This window comes from Apus apus, chromosome 5, assembly GCF_020740795.1.
Source record: "Apus apus isolate bApuApu2 chromosome 5, bApuApu2.pri.cur, whole genome shotgun sequence".
Lineage (NCBI taxonomy): Eukaryota > Metazoa > Chordata > Aves > Apodiformes > Apodidae > Apus > Apus apus.
The window spans coordinates 47,604,708-47,623,167 of record NC_067286.1 but is presented as its reverse complement, the minus strand read 5'-3'; the positions used below and the strand labels follow the sequence as shown (position 1 = coordinate 47,623,167).

Sequence of the window (18,460 nt, the reverse complement as noted above, 5' to 3'; positions counted from 1 at the left end):
CAGAAAAGCCTATTAATAGGATATCTGACCATGGGATATGAAATACCAAGTCTTGCTCAAATTAGAGATTTTACTCATGGCCAGCTCAATTCATGTCTTCTTGCTTCAGAGATAAGTCATATTGAGCTTTATGCAGTTTGATACACTGAATCACTCAGATTAATGTTTAAAAACCTAAATCAGCTTTGTACAGAAAAATAAAAGTTAAAAAGACTACATGGTAGAGGCATTCCGTGCACCAACTGGAAGTGCTGTTCTACGAAATGTGTCAAACAGCCTTTTCTCTTGTGAGGAAACTTAAAGAGTATTTAATTACAGAAGGAGCATATATAAGTAATTTGCTGACAGATACATGAGTGCATACCCACAAATGTGCTGCTTACCCACCCTGAAGCTTTTCAGTCTAAATAAGCCTCTAAATACTCGCTTAAAAATAACATATTTACAAAGACACACAAAGTTAACAGCTCTTTCAGCCTCCGTATCTGTACTTTATCATATTTTGATTAACTTTCACACATGGTGTCAACCATCATTATTACGCTACATGGAAAGAGAGCAGCAGAGAAGTACAGGACATTTTATACTTTCCCTGCCCCTCTATTGACTGTGAGAGAGAAACTACAATTCTTGAAGTAATTTATTTGCTAGCAATCACAGCAAAAGACTGCTCCATTGTGACACTGGAAAATGAGTCTGCTCCTTAGCTTTACACTTAGTTTTCTGCTAAAAGCAGACAAATGAACGACACAGCATAATTATCTCTCATATCTTAGCGCACAGCTCAAGATTGAATATTTTTATCTCTGTGATCAAAATACTCTCTTTGATTAAAATGACTGATTATTTTAAAAAGTCATTAAGGAAATCCAGGTAACCACAACAGAAATAATTTTCTCAGTTTATTACATATCATAGCAGTAACCTTTCATTTATCACTAGATGTAACAGATAAAGAATTCACTGTTCTTGTGCATTTAAATCCTTGTACAAGAAAGTCAAAAAGCAGGCTTGTCAGGTTCACGACACATTATATCTCTTCAGTGTCATGGTTTGCTCAGTGTTTAAGAAAATAAATGGATTAAATCTCAGAGATTTGAATAAATGTATAACACATAATATAGTTCAGAGGAATTATTTTTACTTTTTTGGTTTTCCATTCACAAAGCACAGTCTGAACTGAAAACAGTTTCTGTGCTCTATTGCAGCATTAAATAATAATAAATGCATCAATGTGAAAAATGAAAATGCTGAAATAAAAGCATCAGACTTACCAGAACCCATAACAAGTGAATGCTAATGCGTGAAACCCTTTGAAAATAGCAAGACAGATGCATACACTGGAGTCAGTTAGCATTTATTTAGCTTGTAATCTAGTCAGAAATTGACCTTGTCAGAGTTACAAGGTTTTTTATTATATTATTATATACATATATACGTATATAAATGTATATGTGTGTGTGTGTATATATATATATATGTTACTCCTAAATTTATATACATTTTACAAGAGCCACATTTTATGAGACAGGAAATTATGCATTGTAAAAATAATTTCTTTAACTGTTGTATTCTTACAATTAAATGCAGCTGCTGCAAAGGCAGGATAATTCTACTTGTCTCTGTTTCTTACATTCCTCCGGTAATATAAGATTCTTATTAAGCATAAGACCACTTTCTACTCTTGCAACTACCTCCTTGGAAACCCAAGGTATTAAAAGGTTAACTGCTTCACATTTGTGCTGAATTTTATCCCAACCCAGGAATACCCTAATTCAACAAAACAATTTTTGGAGCAGTTCCAGAAATACAGGATGTATAATCAGTTGCTTCCTAATGGCAAAAGTGACTGAGATAATATAAACAGTCTGGGAAAAATAATCTACTTTATCCTATTCTTTAATAGACATCCTTAGGATTTGTTTTCCAGCTGTCTCCTATTGATATACCCTGAGGGCTGGAGAAATACGATTAGAGTGGCTCAGTCATCCTCACAATGCATTATAGGACATCTAATCATTGAAGTAGAAGAACCCTCCCTTGGTGTATAAACACACATAGGAAATCAATGTATATTTTGGCAAATGAAGTTGAAATAGGGCTTCATTTTTAGGATAAAAATATGACAGACCAATTACTCCCACTGACTACCCTTCTACCAGAAGGCACACACAGAGATTTGCATTTCTTCCTGACTCACTGGTGCTCTTGTTTATCCTACAGTGAAACATGTTTTGTAAGTCCAGCAATCAAATACTTGATCAACAAAGTGGCAAACAGTATTTTAGTGAAGATTACTCTTTGCATTTGTAAAATTAAATAAACCCCAAATCCTACAGGCAAATAAAGTATGATAGCAAAAAATTACTTTTTTTGTGTGGTTAATGCAGTAATTAGAGATTTTATGCACACTTTGCTTGGTTTTGCGATGAAATAACTTAAGGAATTTCTCTTGCCCCCAGTTTGCAGAACACAAAATGGAAGGACAAATCCGGTATTATTGAAAAATAAAATTCGGATTTTAAATATATTTCCTCCCTTTTTTTATGCATGCCTGCACTTTCATCCACAACTAAGAGCTATGTACTGAATTTCAAAACATTATTTCTCTACACTGCAGTAAGGTCACACTCAAAACTGCCTGCTGCAAAAACCAGCCACACAGAGAAAAAACAATGGTGAATTTTCTGTACTGTTTGGAAATGCTCTCCAGCTCTACAGATAGTTAAACATATCTGGATAAAACGCCAGCCAAAACAAGTGAACCTGTGTATATAGACAGAATGGCTTAAGTACTATCTTCCCTTTCAAAAACTGCAATTTCAGCATGCAGTACTACTAGATACGAAATTTATTTCCATAGCAGGACTCTGGATACAGATAAAAACACAGCAAATTCTCAGTTTTTCTGCTAGGAAGGTTAGTGGTAACTAGAGTTCTGCCTTAGGAAATGGTAGAAAGCTGTAGAGTGACAGAGAGGACATGGAAATTTCAGCTGAGACGAAAGCCAGAGAATTCAAGGGTAACTAGAGGCTGAATTTACCACACACACTCTTCATCCAGATACCTGCCATCTTTGTCAGAAGGCCGAGATATGCATTTGGTGCTGGGCACGTGCCAGGAAGACCCTTGTGTATTATTTTCTGCTGCTTGAAATATGCCACTCCTTCCTCTAGAGCTGCTGCACAGCAGTGATCAGCTGTTATTATGGGAAGCAAGTAGACTAGGATATCTACTAAACAAAATTCAAAGATCTACCTTTCCAAAAGAGGATGGCAGCAGCCTTCCACTCTCTCTTGAGCTGGATCGGGAGGCAGTTTTACCCATACTCATTTCCTCTTCACACCTGGCTATCTTCTTTCTCAGTTTCTCTCTTCTTTGCTGGTCAGCAACTTAGGAAAGAGACAACATTTGTCAGATCCAAACTGAAATATTATACTTTTTTTGTCCTTTTTGTCCTACGTGTTTTGAAAATGTCACTGAGGTCTCCAATTGTTTAGCACGCTCAAACTATTGATACTTTCCAACACACAGCAATTATATATAAAAAAATTACTTGTATTCTTAGAAGAAAAATATTAGGAAAATGCTGGTAGCTGAAGCTGTATCTTTGTTTCCCTGACATATTTGTATCTCAAAACTAATACATGACTATGCAAAAATTCCAAGATCAGTATTGCTAATAGCACTCTGCTCGAAGACTCACAAATTTGCTCTCAAGTTTTTACAGACAGAACTTGTTTGACTGTACTCTCCTCCAGTAATTCAGCAAAAAAAGATGTTTACTGTTAGTAAATTTGAAATGTAAAAAATCCATGCTCATGCTCATGCCATGCAAAAAAAGCCAGTAGTCTCCCAAGTACAGAGATCAGTGGCAAAACATGCATGTTCATGTCAAGAACATAAAAAATTAAGGAATACACTATGAAAGGGCTACTGTCAGAGAAGGAGGGCAAATCATTATCAGCCTACACTGGTCTGCAGTCCAAGACCTTGTTCACAGTGTCCATGAAGCACAGTAGATGAGTTAGGCATATATGCTACCAGATACAGAGAGGAGCCCAAGAGATAGGCAAATGTTCAGTGTTTGAGTTTGCTATCAGTCACCTACACCTGTTATCTTGCATACTTTCACCTGTGTGCATTAACCCTACAGACATGTTAGTATCTAGGGATTATTTAAGCACACATATCCATTTTACTAAACATTTTAGTTCTCTTTGCATCCCCAGATGTGAAATCCTTGCTCTCATTCAGGGAAACCTCTCTCTTTTAATTCTTACAAATGATATGTAAAATACAAAATTATTTATTTTATGGCTGCTGATTTATTCAGCATATTTCATTGGAGTACTTACAACATAAAATTGCTCTTATTAATAGAAAAACATTAGCTGAAGTTAAGATATTCTAAATTCTACAACTGAATTAAAATATGCCTTGGAAAAAAAAAATATACTGCACCATGTAAAAATTAAAATTCAGTATTTTTCTTCGTATGTTAAATTTTTATTATGAGGTTATTCTATATTACTATTATTTCTAATTGTGTTTGTCTTACAAATGAGCATTCAAAAATAAGCTACTGGTCAGAAGTTTTATATGTTTGAGATACTCAGTCATTCTGGGCCAAAAGAGTGTGTCTGTGTGTGCACATGCATGGGAACTGTAAAAACTCAAGCCTTGCCTCCTGCTCAGGTAAAATGGTGATGGCTGAAATGAGTGCTGAATAAATATCTAGGGAAACAATGAATGAATGACAGCTTTACAGAGCAAAACTGCAAATCACACAGAAGTATGGGGGTCTTGCTTTGTAAGCACGAGTACATGCCTGAAACAAGTATTTCCTTACACTCAAGGTGTGAGGTGGAAAGTGGGTTTGTCTAAGACAAGACAGGCTTAATCATGTTGTGAGTTTCTGGGCAAAGTGTAAAGCAGTGCAAATATTACTCCAAAATTGAGTTATCCATTTGTCCTTATTCTGCTCTTTACAGGATAAAGTTTGAGATTTAACATACATGGACAGACTCTGCCTTTACTATGAAAACCAGCTACTGCAAATCGCCTCCAGGACTACATGCTGTGACCCTTCTCAGTCAAAGCACTGCTTATGCCCATGAGGAAAGAAAGAACAGGAAGTATGCCAGCTAAGGCCAACTTTGGATGTCTGAAGGACCCCTTGGGACGTTACCTGCATGGGAAATGTGAAGTATTTGCCTTCCATCAGTCATATAGTGAGCTTAGCTCAGCTAATCCATTAAGTGTGTTCCAAAAGCTATAAAGTCACTCACACATACTGAAAGGCAGAGCACACATATGCAAAACTGTATAGCAGAAAATGCCAGCAGTGTATGCATCTTGTTGCCAGATTAGGGAGTTTTCAGGCTAGATTGGCTGTAAAAGCTAGGAACTGTGCAACCAGCAAAGCAAGAGACAAATCCTTCTTGAAAAGAGTTAATGTAGATGTAAACAGCTAGATCTAAGTTAGGATAGCCCTGAGGCAGTCAGCAGTAACACGGACATGGGTATGGGTACTGACAGAAAACACGCATGTTGCCAACCTCCCCTTACTTCCCATGTCCCTTCTCCAGGTAGGGACTGGAGAATCCAGTCTTTCCATTTGACTGTAGCCAGACAGAAAATGGCGTAATACAAATTGCCTGAACTTTTGAGGCACTAATTACAATATTACAACTTATATGAGAGCTGAAGATACTTAAGGCTGCCATACATAAACACTTGTCCTGCAGCTGTGAATACATTAAATACAGAAAGAATGAGACTAGCACTCAGGAAGAAACATGCAGTTTTAAAAGGGAGATTTATCTGTTAATTTGCTCTTTAGTTTTCAGCAAGGTTAATAAGCTAAATTTGACAAGAATGCCCTCAGCATACTGTCATAGACTAGTGGGAAGTAAACAACAACTGCATTTGTTAGCAGGTACTTAGTAATTTAACTGCAAGTAGCTTTTAGTGTACACTGGCTCCACAAACATATCCTATTTGTAGAGTTAAATATGGGAAAAGTTCAAGAAAATAAGTATCTTGTGACAAAAAATAAATCCACTTTTAAACATTTATTTTAATCTCTTTTGTAAGGGAAAACTTAATGCTTAGGAATAAAAAATACACTCTACATATACAAATAACATTAATTTTTTTAAAGCCTTATTACAGACTATGAGATTAATTGTATCTCATTAACTGCTGTGCTCAAAGCTCCCACAATTAATTATATTATAGTAAAGAGAAAATGTATTAGAATATAAACAATTTTTGTAGAACGGATAAACTCAGTCTGTGAAACTAAATTCTATAATGTATTGCACCCACCCCATGAAAATGTTCTTTTAATTCTGTTGTCAATGAGAGGAAGCAAAAGAAAAACTATGAATTTTAGAAGCTAAACTGTAGCATTCTCCATAAAGTGCTACCTATAAAACGCTGATCAGTCTGTCCTAGAACATGTTTGCACAGGCAAATACCCTTGTCCCAAAGAGTACAACACACTTCCAAAGCAGAGATCACATCACTCTGTTTCCCTCTATAGGCTTGACTCTTTTCTTCCTTAAGCCTAGGCTGCAGCAGATTTTCTAGACACATGCTTAGAGTTATAAAATAAATGTCATAAACCTGGAAGAAGCAAAATAATCATACATACCACACTCCTAAGCAGCTTGAAAGCTCCGCACTTAGAAGGGCAGTAGGATTTGGAATGCGAGTGGTTGTCCTTTGCTCTGAATTTCCTATCTCTAAATTTATCATGTCACATCACAGTACAACTGGAAGTTAACCTTCAAGTTAACTCATTTTTTATGTAAACAATCCATGGCAGACAATGAAATATTAAGTTAGATTTAAACTGAGTTCAGCCTACAGAGCAACGTATCCAGAAGACTTGTCCAAGACTGAGTATTTCTGTTGTGTTTTTTAATCAGCTATTTTTGCAGTAGCACATTTCTGGTTATTATTTCCCTTACGAATTGTCTCTGATAAACAATGCAAACTTTGGCTTCATTTCTGCTGGGCTTGAAGTGCCTGCAGTGACCATAATTAACATGTTTAGCATATCAGTTGGTGCTATTACTTCTGCAACCAAACTCTTCTTTCTGTAAGAATTTTAACTATTGGCTTCCTAGCTCCACACAAATCCTCAATACACCATGATTTAAGCACCTGGGGTGATATCTCATAAAATGAAAATCGAGTTTTGCCATTGGGTGTAAAGTCTGGGTTTCTCATAAGTCTAAATTTCTTAACACAGAATTTTTAGCTTTTCTGACTCTAAGAGACAATTCTGCAGTCCTCCTTCACATCTATTATCAGTAGCACTGTTTCATCAAATAAGGGAGGAATCACACTGAAAAAGGCTGACAAAGGATATATTAAGGGCTTGATACTACAGCCTTGGTTGTACCAAACCAAAAGTAATGTTTGTATCAGGGTATGTACTTCAGAAATGTGATCCTGCTTGGCAAAGCTACTAATGGCAAAATGTGGCCAGTGCTAAAGCTTGAAAATAAAGCCTAACAGTGAGACATGAAGCCTTCAGTGTTATTTCAGGAGAGGCCAGAAGCACAGTATTATCCCAAAAACATCCACCTCTGGTTCTCATACGGGGTCCTCATCCAAAAAACATCTTGTAGATACATCTGTTGGATATATAAGGAATTCAGCAGCCTGTTCACAGCCTACTACATGGAAATTGTGAAACTGATGACAAAGAAAACTTCTGAGCCTACTCAGGTAACCCTTCCAATTCATGTACCCTAGAAAGAGGTCCATCTGGCTTCCAGGTGGGCTTAGACACTGGATTTTGTCTCAGGGTACCACTGGGGCAGCCCCCAAAGACAGTTTAGACATATTTTACTGAGATTATGCTGAAAATAACTGCTCTCTGGTATACTACAGCTATTTTGTGATCCTCAGTAATAGTGGAAAATAGTATAAAAACAACAACCCCCGCAGTGTACACATGGTAAAGCTGACTAAATTCAATTACTGAAACAACTACAGAAGAAAATTAAGTTTTCTCTATTTCTTGACCTTTATAGATTAAGGCTGCATGTATTTCTCGTTTTTGTGCTTTATTTACCGTATTTAATAAGGTTGTTGAGTTGCACATTAGCACAAATATATGAACTTTTTTAGTCGTGGTATCAGACTAGATGATCTAATGCCTTTTCATAACTACAAACTGAAAAATTTATTTCTGATATACTGAATACATATCTAAAATTACTTACTTCCCATATAGAAGAAAACCTATCTGTAGAAGAAACTTCAAAGTAAGTAACTTCTGCAAAAATAATGTAAAATTACTACAGTGAAAAGTACAGGTTCATAAAGATTTTTTTACAAAGTGGGTTTTCCTGATCTACAAAATTTAAGACTTGAGAAGTATACTAGAACATTTTTTCCAAAGATGTACTTGAACTCTGAAAACATACATTAGGATCAGCTGAGTGTTTGACTTCAAAGAACTTACATTAGTTGCTTACAACTTTCATTTTCAGAAATGCGTATTTAAGGACAAGACTCAACAGACAAGAATCAAAGATGGGGAGATTCTGTGAAAGTTTGCTTTAGAAGAATAGAAGAACATTACGGATCAGTCTGAATTGCTGTCTCTCCCCATCTCTCACACTCCGCTCACGCCAAGGATGCAAGTTCCAACAGGCTAAAATAGATTAGTGGTGGGTAACTTCTCAGAATATGTTCTTTTCCTTCTAACTCCCTCTCCCCTCCTCCTTTGGTATCAAAGAGACCTGCATTCCCAAGCGCACTAATCACTAATCACTAGTTCAGGCTGTACTCTCAATACGCCCTGTGGAAAAACCTCTAAACATATGGGTTGAAAAGTTAGTACTGTTAGAAACCAGGCATGTGTAGCAGCAGCTGTCTTACTTGGCATAGCTTTTGTCAAGTTTTCTGGCACAAATTCCACGACCACAGACTTCTAATGGCCACTGGTATCAATCAACATGCTTGGACTAATTCTGAACATAGAAGTTTCACATTTCAAGAAGCTTCACATTTTAACAACTATTTTAAGTCAATAAGGCTGATCTAATACACAAGAGCATGCTCACTGCTAGCCCTGTGGCATGGCAGCTCGCCTACTTTGCTGCCAACTAAGATACCAGGAAAAGAACAGTGGAAACTAAATCCACTTTAAGGACAGAACACATTCAGTTGCCCAGGGAGAATGCCAACTACAGTATCATGTTTAATTCTTAAACACTAATGACTGATTCATGGCAACAACCCCAAAGGGAAATACTCACCTGCTATTTTAGCAGTACATGAAGCACATTTTTGGGGGATATTTTTTAACACTATCTGCAGGAATTCTGTTTTGTAACTCTATGCTATTAATAAATCAGCATTTCAAACTGAGAAATTACCCCCTTCCAAAATCTCTTTTGAAATAGATGGGGAATGGAAACCTTATTTGGGTTGTAACAAGTAATAAGGCAAGGAACACAAGAAGAAAAAAATAATAGTATGTTTCAGTTAAGGCAATTACAGGCACAGAACTACTGGAAGAATAAAGCTGTAAACCCCTTGACTATAGAGAGTCCCTCGATACTCAATCATGTTGATGTTGCAACTGTGCGTAGACAAACTGTGTGTCCCATTTCCAGCAAGAAAAAAATGAAGTGTTTTGAAAATATTCTAAATATCCTTCTCCCTTTATTCCTCAGTACATTTTCAATACTCTTCCTGCCTGAGCTACTGGTTGTCATCTACCCATAATCTGTTTCATAAAAACCAGAGGAAGAAGAACTCTTCTCCAGTGGATCGCCAAAGACACTACAAATGACACCTTGCACTGAGCTTAACACCCTGAATATGTTAACACTTGGTTGCAGTATTAAAGAAATCCATAGTTCTTGATGAACAATGCATAAAATAGTAGGAAAAAAACCCTACCACTCTAATTTTAAGTATGAAAGAAATAAAAATAATTTTAAACTTAATTCTAAACATCTGGAGTTTACAGAAATAGTGCAGATACTGGACAAGGGATGCCTGAGTAGTCTTAACCTTAAATATCTTGAAGGCAGAGCAACTAATAATGAAGAATTTGAAAGTAGATTTTCCCCATGGAATTATCCTTTTGCTAACTCTGCACAAATTTCAGCCTGTGTGGCAGAGTTTCTCTGTTTATAAAGTTATCTCAGTCAGGTGACAAAACATATGAAAAAAGCAGGTTAAAAAATAGATCAGCTACATGAGAACACTGAGTATAGATATTAATCTTCAAAGATTTTTACTAAGAAAGGATAATCTTAAGAGTCTGATAAAAACAGATATACTAAAATCCTGGATCTGTTGCAGTTGAGACACTTTTGCCATTGACCATCTCGAAACAACAATTTCAACTATGGCACCTAAACCCTTATATTCCACAATCCAAAATCCAAACAGAATTACCAGAATAAATGCTTTCAAGTAAATTCAGTTTTAATCCTGCCAGTGTTTGAATTTGACATCTGGAAAAAATCTTTTAGCTACGTAGAGATTGCGGCATTGGAACAGGTTACTCAGGTTGCAGAATCTCCATCTCTGGAGGTTTCCAAGACTTGGCTGACTGATGTAGTGTTAAGAGTCCTACCCTGAGCTCAAGGAAGACTTAAATGACCCAGGAAGGTCCCTTACAACCAACATTTCTGCAAATACATGAAAGCAGGTACATGACAGAAGCTGAGCTTCCAAAAATTTAGGGGAAATGACAATGCATACAGACTGAGCTGTTGAAGAGAAACCACTAAGCAGGAAATCTATGAACTAGTGTCTCTCATCACTATTGGAGACAGACCCCTCTTCTGAAATGGTAAACAGAGCCAGCAGGCAAGCTATATAACATCTAGCCTTGTGTCTGGGACAAGAGCTAAATTGCAGTGAAATCAGATGAAATACCTCTCACTCTTGCAGAAACAAAACTATGGGAACCTTCTACTAAAAGAAAAATAAGTGTTTCTAGCATTTTATCCAGACAATGTAAGATGAAAATGTAATTTGGAATATTTTTCAGCATTACAAAGTAAAAACATTATGCTGAGGAATATTCTAAAAAGAAGATACCGTTGATGTAACTTTGCTTTGTTACTTTGCTTTCTGTCTTTCACTTGGCACTCTCATTTTTATTAGAGAATGTGAAGCACATCACAAAATAAAACCTGAAAACTGAGGCAGAGACATAATGCTGTCTTGAGAAAAAATTTTTAGGGAAAAAAGTGGAACATGACTTACTGTTTTGATAAACAGATTTTTTTTTAAAACTGCAGATTCATAATCACTTTATAATTGCACAGTTCCTCTCAGTGTAAAACATCAGGCAACAATCTATATTTTTTAACTTCGCTAAATCTTAGCATAAAAAGCTCTAACCACACTGGATACTTACCTCTGGGAGACTGAGAAGTCTACCATTTCTTCTAAATTAATCCTGTGCTACTGACTAGAATCCCAGTCTTTGAGCTATGATGCTCACCTTCACTTTATGAGCTAGCTCTATTTTGGGAATAAAATAAATTTAAACTAAGTAACAATTAGCACTTCCAAGTCTCAGGCTAGAGTAACAGTAGGTAAACTGAGGAATCTTATGTAATCAAAGGCTTTTTTTTTCTTTTGTTTTTTTCTGTAGCTATAAGGTGGATTTTTTTTTTCCTTTGTTTTTTTCTGTAGCTATAAGGTGGATTTTTTTTTTCCTTTGTGAACATCTTTAAGGGCTGTCTTGGTTGTATGCATGTTCTAATAAGATAAAACACAGCAGCACTTTTTCTGGCTCAGTTTGAAAACAAGAGGAAGAGCAATTTAGAGAGATTTAGTGTACCAATTTTATCAAATAGATGGGTAAAACAAAAGCAGCAACAAAGATGAAACATTTCCATCACACCATCTAAAGGAGATTAATGTTCTGTCTGTGACCAGGACAGAGTTACATAGTCAAACACCAGTCTGAGTAAGATGAACTGAAAGAGAAACATATTGCTCAAAGCCTTGCTATCTGAAATGGACATTTCCTCACTACAGAGCACACCTGCTAGTGTCATGACAATTCTCTGTTAAGGTTAAGGCACTGTCACTGTCTCCCAAAATGAGCTCATTATTCAGGGAAACTCATTCTGGTGTGAAAAACCCAAGGTATCAGCTCAGAAGCATTTTATTTGGACAGCAGACTCTAAAATAAATGTGCATTTGTTGGTGTTGAAAAAGACCCTAGATCTGAAAAGGTATGGAATAATAATTGCTAATTAGGGAACATAATTCTTCCCCTCTGCTCTTGTGAGACCCCACCTACAGTGCTCTGTCCAGTTCTGGCATCACCAACGTAAGAACAACATGGAGCTCTTGGTGCAAGTCCAGAGGAGGGCCACAAAGATGATCACGGGGCTGGAGCACCTCTCCTACTAAGACAGGCTGAGAGCGCTCGGGTTGTTCAGCCTGGAGAAGTGAAGTCTCCTGGGAGTCCTTATAGTGGCCCTTCAGTAATTGGAGGGGGCCTACAGGAAAGCTGCAGGAGGAATTTTTACAAGGGCGTGTCGTAATATGATGAGGGGTAAAAGTTTCAAACTGAAATAGGGTTGATTTAGATTAGATATTAGGAAGAAATTCTTCATAATGAGGGTGGTTAGGCACTGGAACAGGTTGCCCAGGGAGGTTGTTGATGTCGCCTCCCTGAAAGTGTTCAAGGCCAGGTTGGATGGAGCTTTGAACAACCTGGCCTACTGGGAGGTGTCCCTGCCCATGGCAGGGTGGTTGGAATCTGGTGATTTTTGTGGTCCCTTCCAACCCAAACCATTCTGTGATTCTAATCTAAGAAAGATTCTAACAGAAATAAAAGATACATGAGGGTTTTATTACACAAACACGTACGTGTACATTTTCTTCTTACACCAACTCTGTATCTTCATGCTTGTTTCAAAGAAAATATTGGTAGATTTGGATGATAAAAAGGAAAACTTTTTTCAGATTACGCTTACAAACAGGTGATCTAAAATTCCTACTGCAATCTGCAGACTGTAGATATGTCTGCAATACTGTTGCTACTTGTGCTGCACCTTTTGAAAACAAGAAAAGGTAAGCCCACATACAGCATCTTTGATTCTGGTGCAACCAGTTGCTTAATCCAGTCTCCACTCATTATGCAGATGTACTGAAAAAAATTCTAATTAAATTTAATCTTTCTGCCGAAAGCATGACTGATTTTCTCTATCAGCTCTAGTTACTCTGATCATTTTACAACACAGTATCGCTCTGGTTTGATTGGATTTGAGACTAACCACAAAGTATTTTGTCCTCAGAGGATTTTTCATTCAATCCTAAAATAATACTATAATTTTTTCCAGTATCTCAGCAGTTGTAACTATACATTGAAATGGAGAAAAAAGAACGTTCTCAATTTGCATTAGTTAAAAAAATGGATAGATAACAGAAATATACTTTGGCAATGGATTCAAACTTGAGCACAGGAAGTTCCACCTCTACATGAGGAAGAACTTCTTTACTGTGAGGGTTACAGAGCACTGGAACAGGGTCCCCAGAGAGGTTGTGGAGTATCCTTCTCTGGAGACTTTCAAGACCTGTCTGGATGGCTTTCTGAGTGATCTGCTCTAGCTTTTTGTTTTTCTTTAGGTCCTGCTCTGGCAGGGGCTCTGGAAGGGTCCCTTCCAACCCCTAAAATTCTGTGATTCTGTGATTTCAACAGCTGCAATTTATTCCCTTTAACTAATACACTTAATTTAGTATTCCATAAGTCAATGATCTGAAAGGCAGCTCTTTAGTGAACACAATGATGTAAGGCTACAGCACCGGTATCTTTAAATGGTGTTAAGAAATGAGACACCTCCCAGAAAAAGTATCTGCAGTTTAAGCCAGGCTGTGGGGCTTTGAGCTCATAATGGGCTCTGTTCTATGTGAAACTGAACAAGTTTCAGTCCCAGTGCTCAGTTGCCCACATTCCCAAAATTCCTCTTCAGTGTGCACTAGTAACTTTTCTTTCTTGAAAGTTCAAGCTCAAGCTCACATTGTATCAGAAGGAAGGAGAGAGAAAATGCTGAAATTCTCCTTACATGCTCCATTAACTGTGTGGATGAAAAGAATCCTAAGCAAAATTAATTGTGATCCTAACCAGAACTAATCACTAACAGACCAGGTCCATCTCACTAGCACTAAAGTCAGTGAATATTCTTATAAATAGCTAGAGCTTTTTAGCAGAGACATTAATGCCTTATTAAGGGTTACATTGTACTGCTAATCTTCTATTGCTCTATCTCTTTTGTTAAGTTTACAGAAGGTTTTGCAGAATTAAGGTATCACAAATACTTACATTTGATGCTGGCCAACCTACTTTTGGGCACTGAGCAGTCTATAGCTGCTGAAAATAAGAAAAAGCATGTATGTGAGTATTTGTGGTGGCTAGAAAAAAGTCGTAATAAAACAACACAGGACAAAGACTAATTAAATTAGAACCCAGCAATTTTTCTCTATTTTAAAACATGATAGTTACTGTGTATTTAAAGTATTAGATTGAAATGAACACAGCCAGAGAATTTTTGAGATAAAGATGTTAGAGTAAAATATATATTTGAAGGAAGAATCATAAATTAAATGAAGATTCCTTACAACAGGTTTCTACACACTTTGTGCTGATGGCATGTAACCACACACCTGAGAATGCTGAGTATGTTACACGGTGGACAGGAGACAGTATATTTGTGAGCACAGACTCTGGCAGAATCTGAAGCCCCAGTGTACCTCTCCTTAAAGCAGACATTAAGAAAAGGAGGGATAATGAAGAGAATCTGTAGAACCACCTCCTAAACTCTGCTTCTGAAAACACCTAAAAAAAAGAGTGTACAGTGCTTTGGGAGACGTTAAAAAAACATTTCTCTCATAACTGATATTATGCAAACTTTTACACATTTAATTTAAACACTCAGGACATCCTGCCAAGCCCTAGCATTAATATGTCTAGGACTGAGATCCCTGAGCCAATTTTATATCATGAATAATGAAAACAGGCTGTGAACTGTAAACAACATAGACAACCATCTACAGACTTTTCTTAGCTCTGTGCATGATATTAGCTTTTTAAATGCAGTACTTAATACTGCTTATATACCTCTGAAAAAATCCAATTTTATTGTATTACAGCTTGTTTTCAATTATAGCACTTACAGCAGGCTACTGTCAGTCCATAGTAAACACACATTTCTAAATCTGTAAATTTTTTTATCAGGATCTCACCATAATTAAGAAACATACAAACACATAAAAGTTTAATAGGCTTTCAAGTCCCAGATTTCATAATATTTGTACTTTGATAAATATAAGTACTCTTTAATATTAAAATATGCAATAAAAAACATATTTCATGCTCAATAATACTGATTAGTAACACAGCCTTCTCATTTGGAAACACATGGGGCAATTTTCAAAGTCCCTAAAACTATCTAGTGCCATTGATTGAAATATGAACAAAAGATAATAAACATTTTTAAATAAAAAAAAAAAAAGACACAGTGGTCTGAATTTAACTGAAAATGTTCTGCATTCATTCCTAAAATAAATTCTGTATGCTTGCTATTTTGTCTATCAGTTCATTGTATTATTTCATAATTCATTATTTCATCAAAAGCAGAATGAAGAGAATACAGCACAAAGTACCCTAAAATTACAGTAGCATCTTTGGTAGCACTTAAGGAAAATGTTTTCATGCAAAACTTCCCATTGCAATAATACAATAGTCTTTTAAGTAGCAGCCATATCGCCTTGCTGGCATCAGCTTGGGTATGAAACAGGAATAAAACTACACTGCCTACAATCCAATTCATCCCCTCTTGATATAAGCCTATTGTGAAAGAATGAGCTAAATCTGGGTGTAGAAAGTTCATTCATATATGCACATTTTTACCTTTGGCTGAAAGGATTTTGTTATAATGAAACACCATGTGATCTCTGATCAGGTACTGGCTAGTTAGACTTCGGGACGAGTCAATGCAGAAAGCTGCAAGATTAAAATTAAACATTATAAAGGCAGACACAAGAATACTAAAATTTTAAACAGTGATTAACTGTAATTCAAAGCCACAAACTTAAAATTACTTTGTGCTTAACTGCTTTGCTCAATGGCCATCATTTTTCTTTAGCAGCTACTATCACATGAGATCATCCTGTCTCCTTTGTGCAGTTTCCCTGAGCCATTAACTCAATAAATAGCTACAGAATTGGCTGAAGCTGGACTATGAAAATGTCAGCATGGAAACTTCCTGTTACTCCATTCTTTTGAAAGCAGTTCCTGAGGTGGAAGCATGGCACAGAAACATACCCTCACCCACATAAAATACTGACTCTAAAGGAATGTGTTTAACTTCACGGGTTAAACATACTTAACTGAAGTGCTATTAAACTTCATCAATTGAGCTCAATGCAAAGGTTTTAATTATAAAAACATTTTAATAAGAAACCAAATGAATTTACATTACAGGAACCATGTCAAGCTTCTGATGAAAGCACATGTGTTACTTACCATTACTCTTAGTACTCAAGTGTCCTTTAAATGGACTTGCTGGACCACATATGGGAATGCCAACAGCTGGGTATTCACTCACTTTAAGAAAGTGTCAAATAAAACAAATGTTAGAAAAAAGAAAATGCTTATTTTGACACACAAAGCAGAGAATCTTGTTTCAAAGAACTCACAAATCACTGTAGCAGACCTTTTTCACAGAGAAAAAAAATACATTTAAATGTTATACTATTACTGAAGCCAAACAGTGTAGTTAAGGAACTTAATCTAAACACCAAGATACCATGGTTCTTTCACTGGACTGGGGAGCTGAACAGCAGAAGAAATCATTAGATCACTTCAGTCTGAACTTTACATTGGTCAATAAATGGCACAGAGATACAGCAACAGTTTTGTACCTAAGCTAATCTCCCACTTATTTTAAAGTTTTATTGATCAAATTTTCTTATTATGTCAAATGACTAATGTGAAAAATGTTTCGTACATAGACGTTTGTGGTTAGTACTGTACTAAATTGCAAGTTTGATAGATTGAAGGAACTGCTTGTGTGAAAATCATACCATCAGTGAGAACACACTATTTCAAACATCTATTGTTAATGTATGAGGAATTCAATTTGCCATTCAATTTTCTGGCAGTTGGGTAGACTGGGAACTCTACAAACAAGTACAGATGCTGACAAAATGAAGGAATGTGAATCAAAAGCTCTACATCTCCTCCTTGGAAATAAATGCTGTACTGTCAGGCTCACAACTGCTGTGTTACACAACCTACAATTTACAAATCTGCACCTGGATTAATTAAGAATCTGCACCGTTTTTTGAGCACATTTTAACAGGATATATCCTACTACTACAAATACTAGTGTATACAAAGAATTCCCTTAAGGTTTCCAAGAGCCTGTTTAAAATGTCAAGCAAAACAAGATTCTTTTAACAATTATACCACACTTACTTAACATCTATTATAAAACCATGCACCCAATTTCTACAAATGTATTCTTACTCTCAAAGTCCATATGGTCTTCCCATTCACATCCTACTTCTCATCTGTCAACTTGAGAGTCTGCAATTGCCACAAAAGTGTTTCCTAGCAATTGGAGGCATGACAGCTCTGGAGCAGTAATGCTGTTGCTCTGCACTTACTGGCCACTGCCAAATTCCTACCCTTGACCAGACGAAGCAGCGTGCTGGACCTGCCCAAGACTGAGTGGGAAGCTCTTCCCAGTGGCCTTCGGCTGGGTTGACAAGGGCAGACAGAATTACAAACAGACTGGGGGGCGGCGGGGTGCAAAAACCATGCCACACATGTTAATAGCCCCTTAGTTCTAGCTGTCCTGGCTTCTTGCCTCCTGCTGGCCCAGCTTTCCATTTTTTTTTTCCTATTTCCCACTGTTAGATAATGACTGTTAGAGCACTACTGCAATTATGTGTGTATCTAATACAGTCTATAACTCTACTTCAAGTGCAACAGCGTGTTGCACAAGATGGCTAACAGTTTCGGACTACTAATTAGTAGAGATCGCAGCAAAACAAAGAATTCTTTTGATAATGTTTTAACATAATTTCCCCAAAGGCCTTATAAGAAGGCTTTATACACTTCAACTTACTACAATTAGCTGGGGGAGCAAAAAAATGTGTCTTGAGAAAATACATAAAATGAAAACCACTAGCATATGTAGAAATTTGCAGAGTACTGACCTGGGACCCTGTTGTGAAATTACACTAAATCAGCATCAATAAACTCAACCTTCACTCTTATGAAACAACAAGTATCAAGTCAATTTTTAGTTAGTATGAGGATTTCACACTTTAAAAAGCCAGCCTTTATACAGTACAGGCTTCTACAGGTTTACAGTATTAGAGGCAGTGTCTGCAATAACAGTGCTCCCACTCCTCTTTGCTCTGAAGTTGACAGACC

At 36.7% G+C, this 18,460-nt stretch overlaps 1 protein-coding gene and 1 long non-coding RNA gene across 4 annotated transcripts in view; one reads left to right on the top strand and one right to left on the bottom strand.

The window, feature by feature from the left end:
* The window catches only part of SPATA7 (spermatogenesis associated 7), a 40,619-nt gene that overhangs the window by 14,076 nt on the left and 8,083 nt on the right, over positions 1 to 18,460 (bottom strand). For 2 of the 3 annotated variants that reach the window (XM_051621777.1, XM_051621778.1), the window contains exons 2-5: positions 16,541 to 16,621; positions 15,926 to 16,018; positions 14,339 to 14,386; positions 3,259 to 3,392 (exon numbers count right to left, since the gene is read on the bottom strand). In XM_051621777.1, coding sequence (XP_051477737.1) covers positions 3,259 to 3,392; positions 14,339 to 14,386; positions 15,926 to 16,018; positions 16,541 to 16,621 — 356 coding nt within the window. Of the gene's footprint in view, positions 1 to 3,258; positions 3,393 to 6,661; positions 6,717 to 14,338; positions 14,387 to 15,925; positions 16,019 to 16,540; positions 16,622 to 18,460 lie in introns of those variants that run through there. The other variant, XM_051621779.1, reaches the window with a different exon arrangement.
* On the top strand, positions 7,575 to 10,528 carry LOC127385735 (uncharacterized). The gene is made up of 3 exons (XR_007889732.1): positions 7,575 to 7,746; positions 8,517 to 8,696; positions 9,708 to 10,528. It is a non-coding gene; the product is annotated as an uncharacterized LOC127385735 (long non-coding RNA).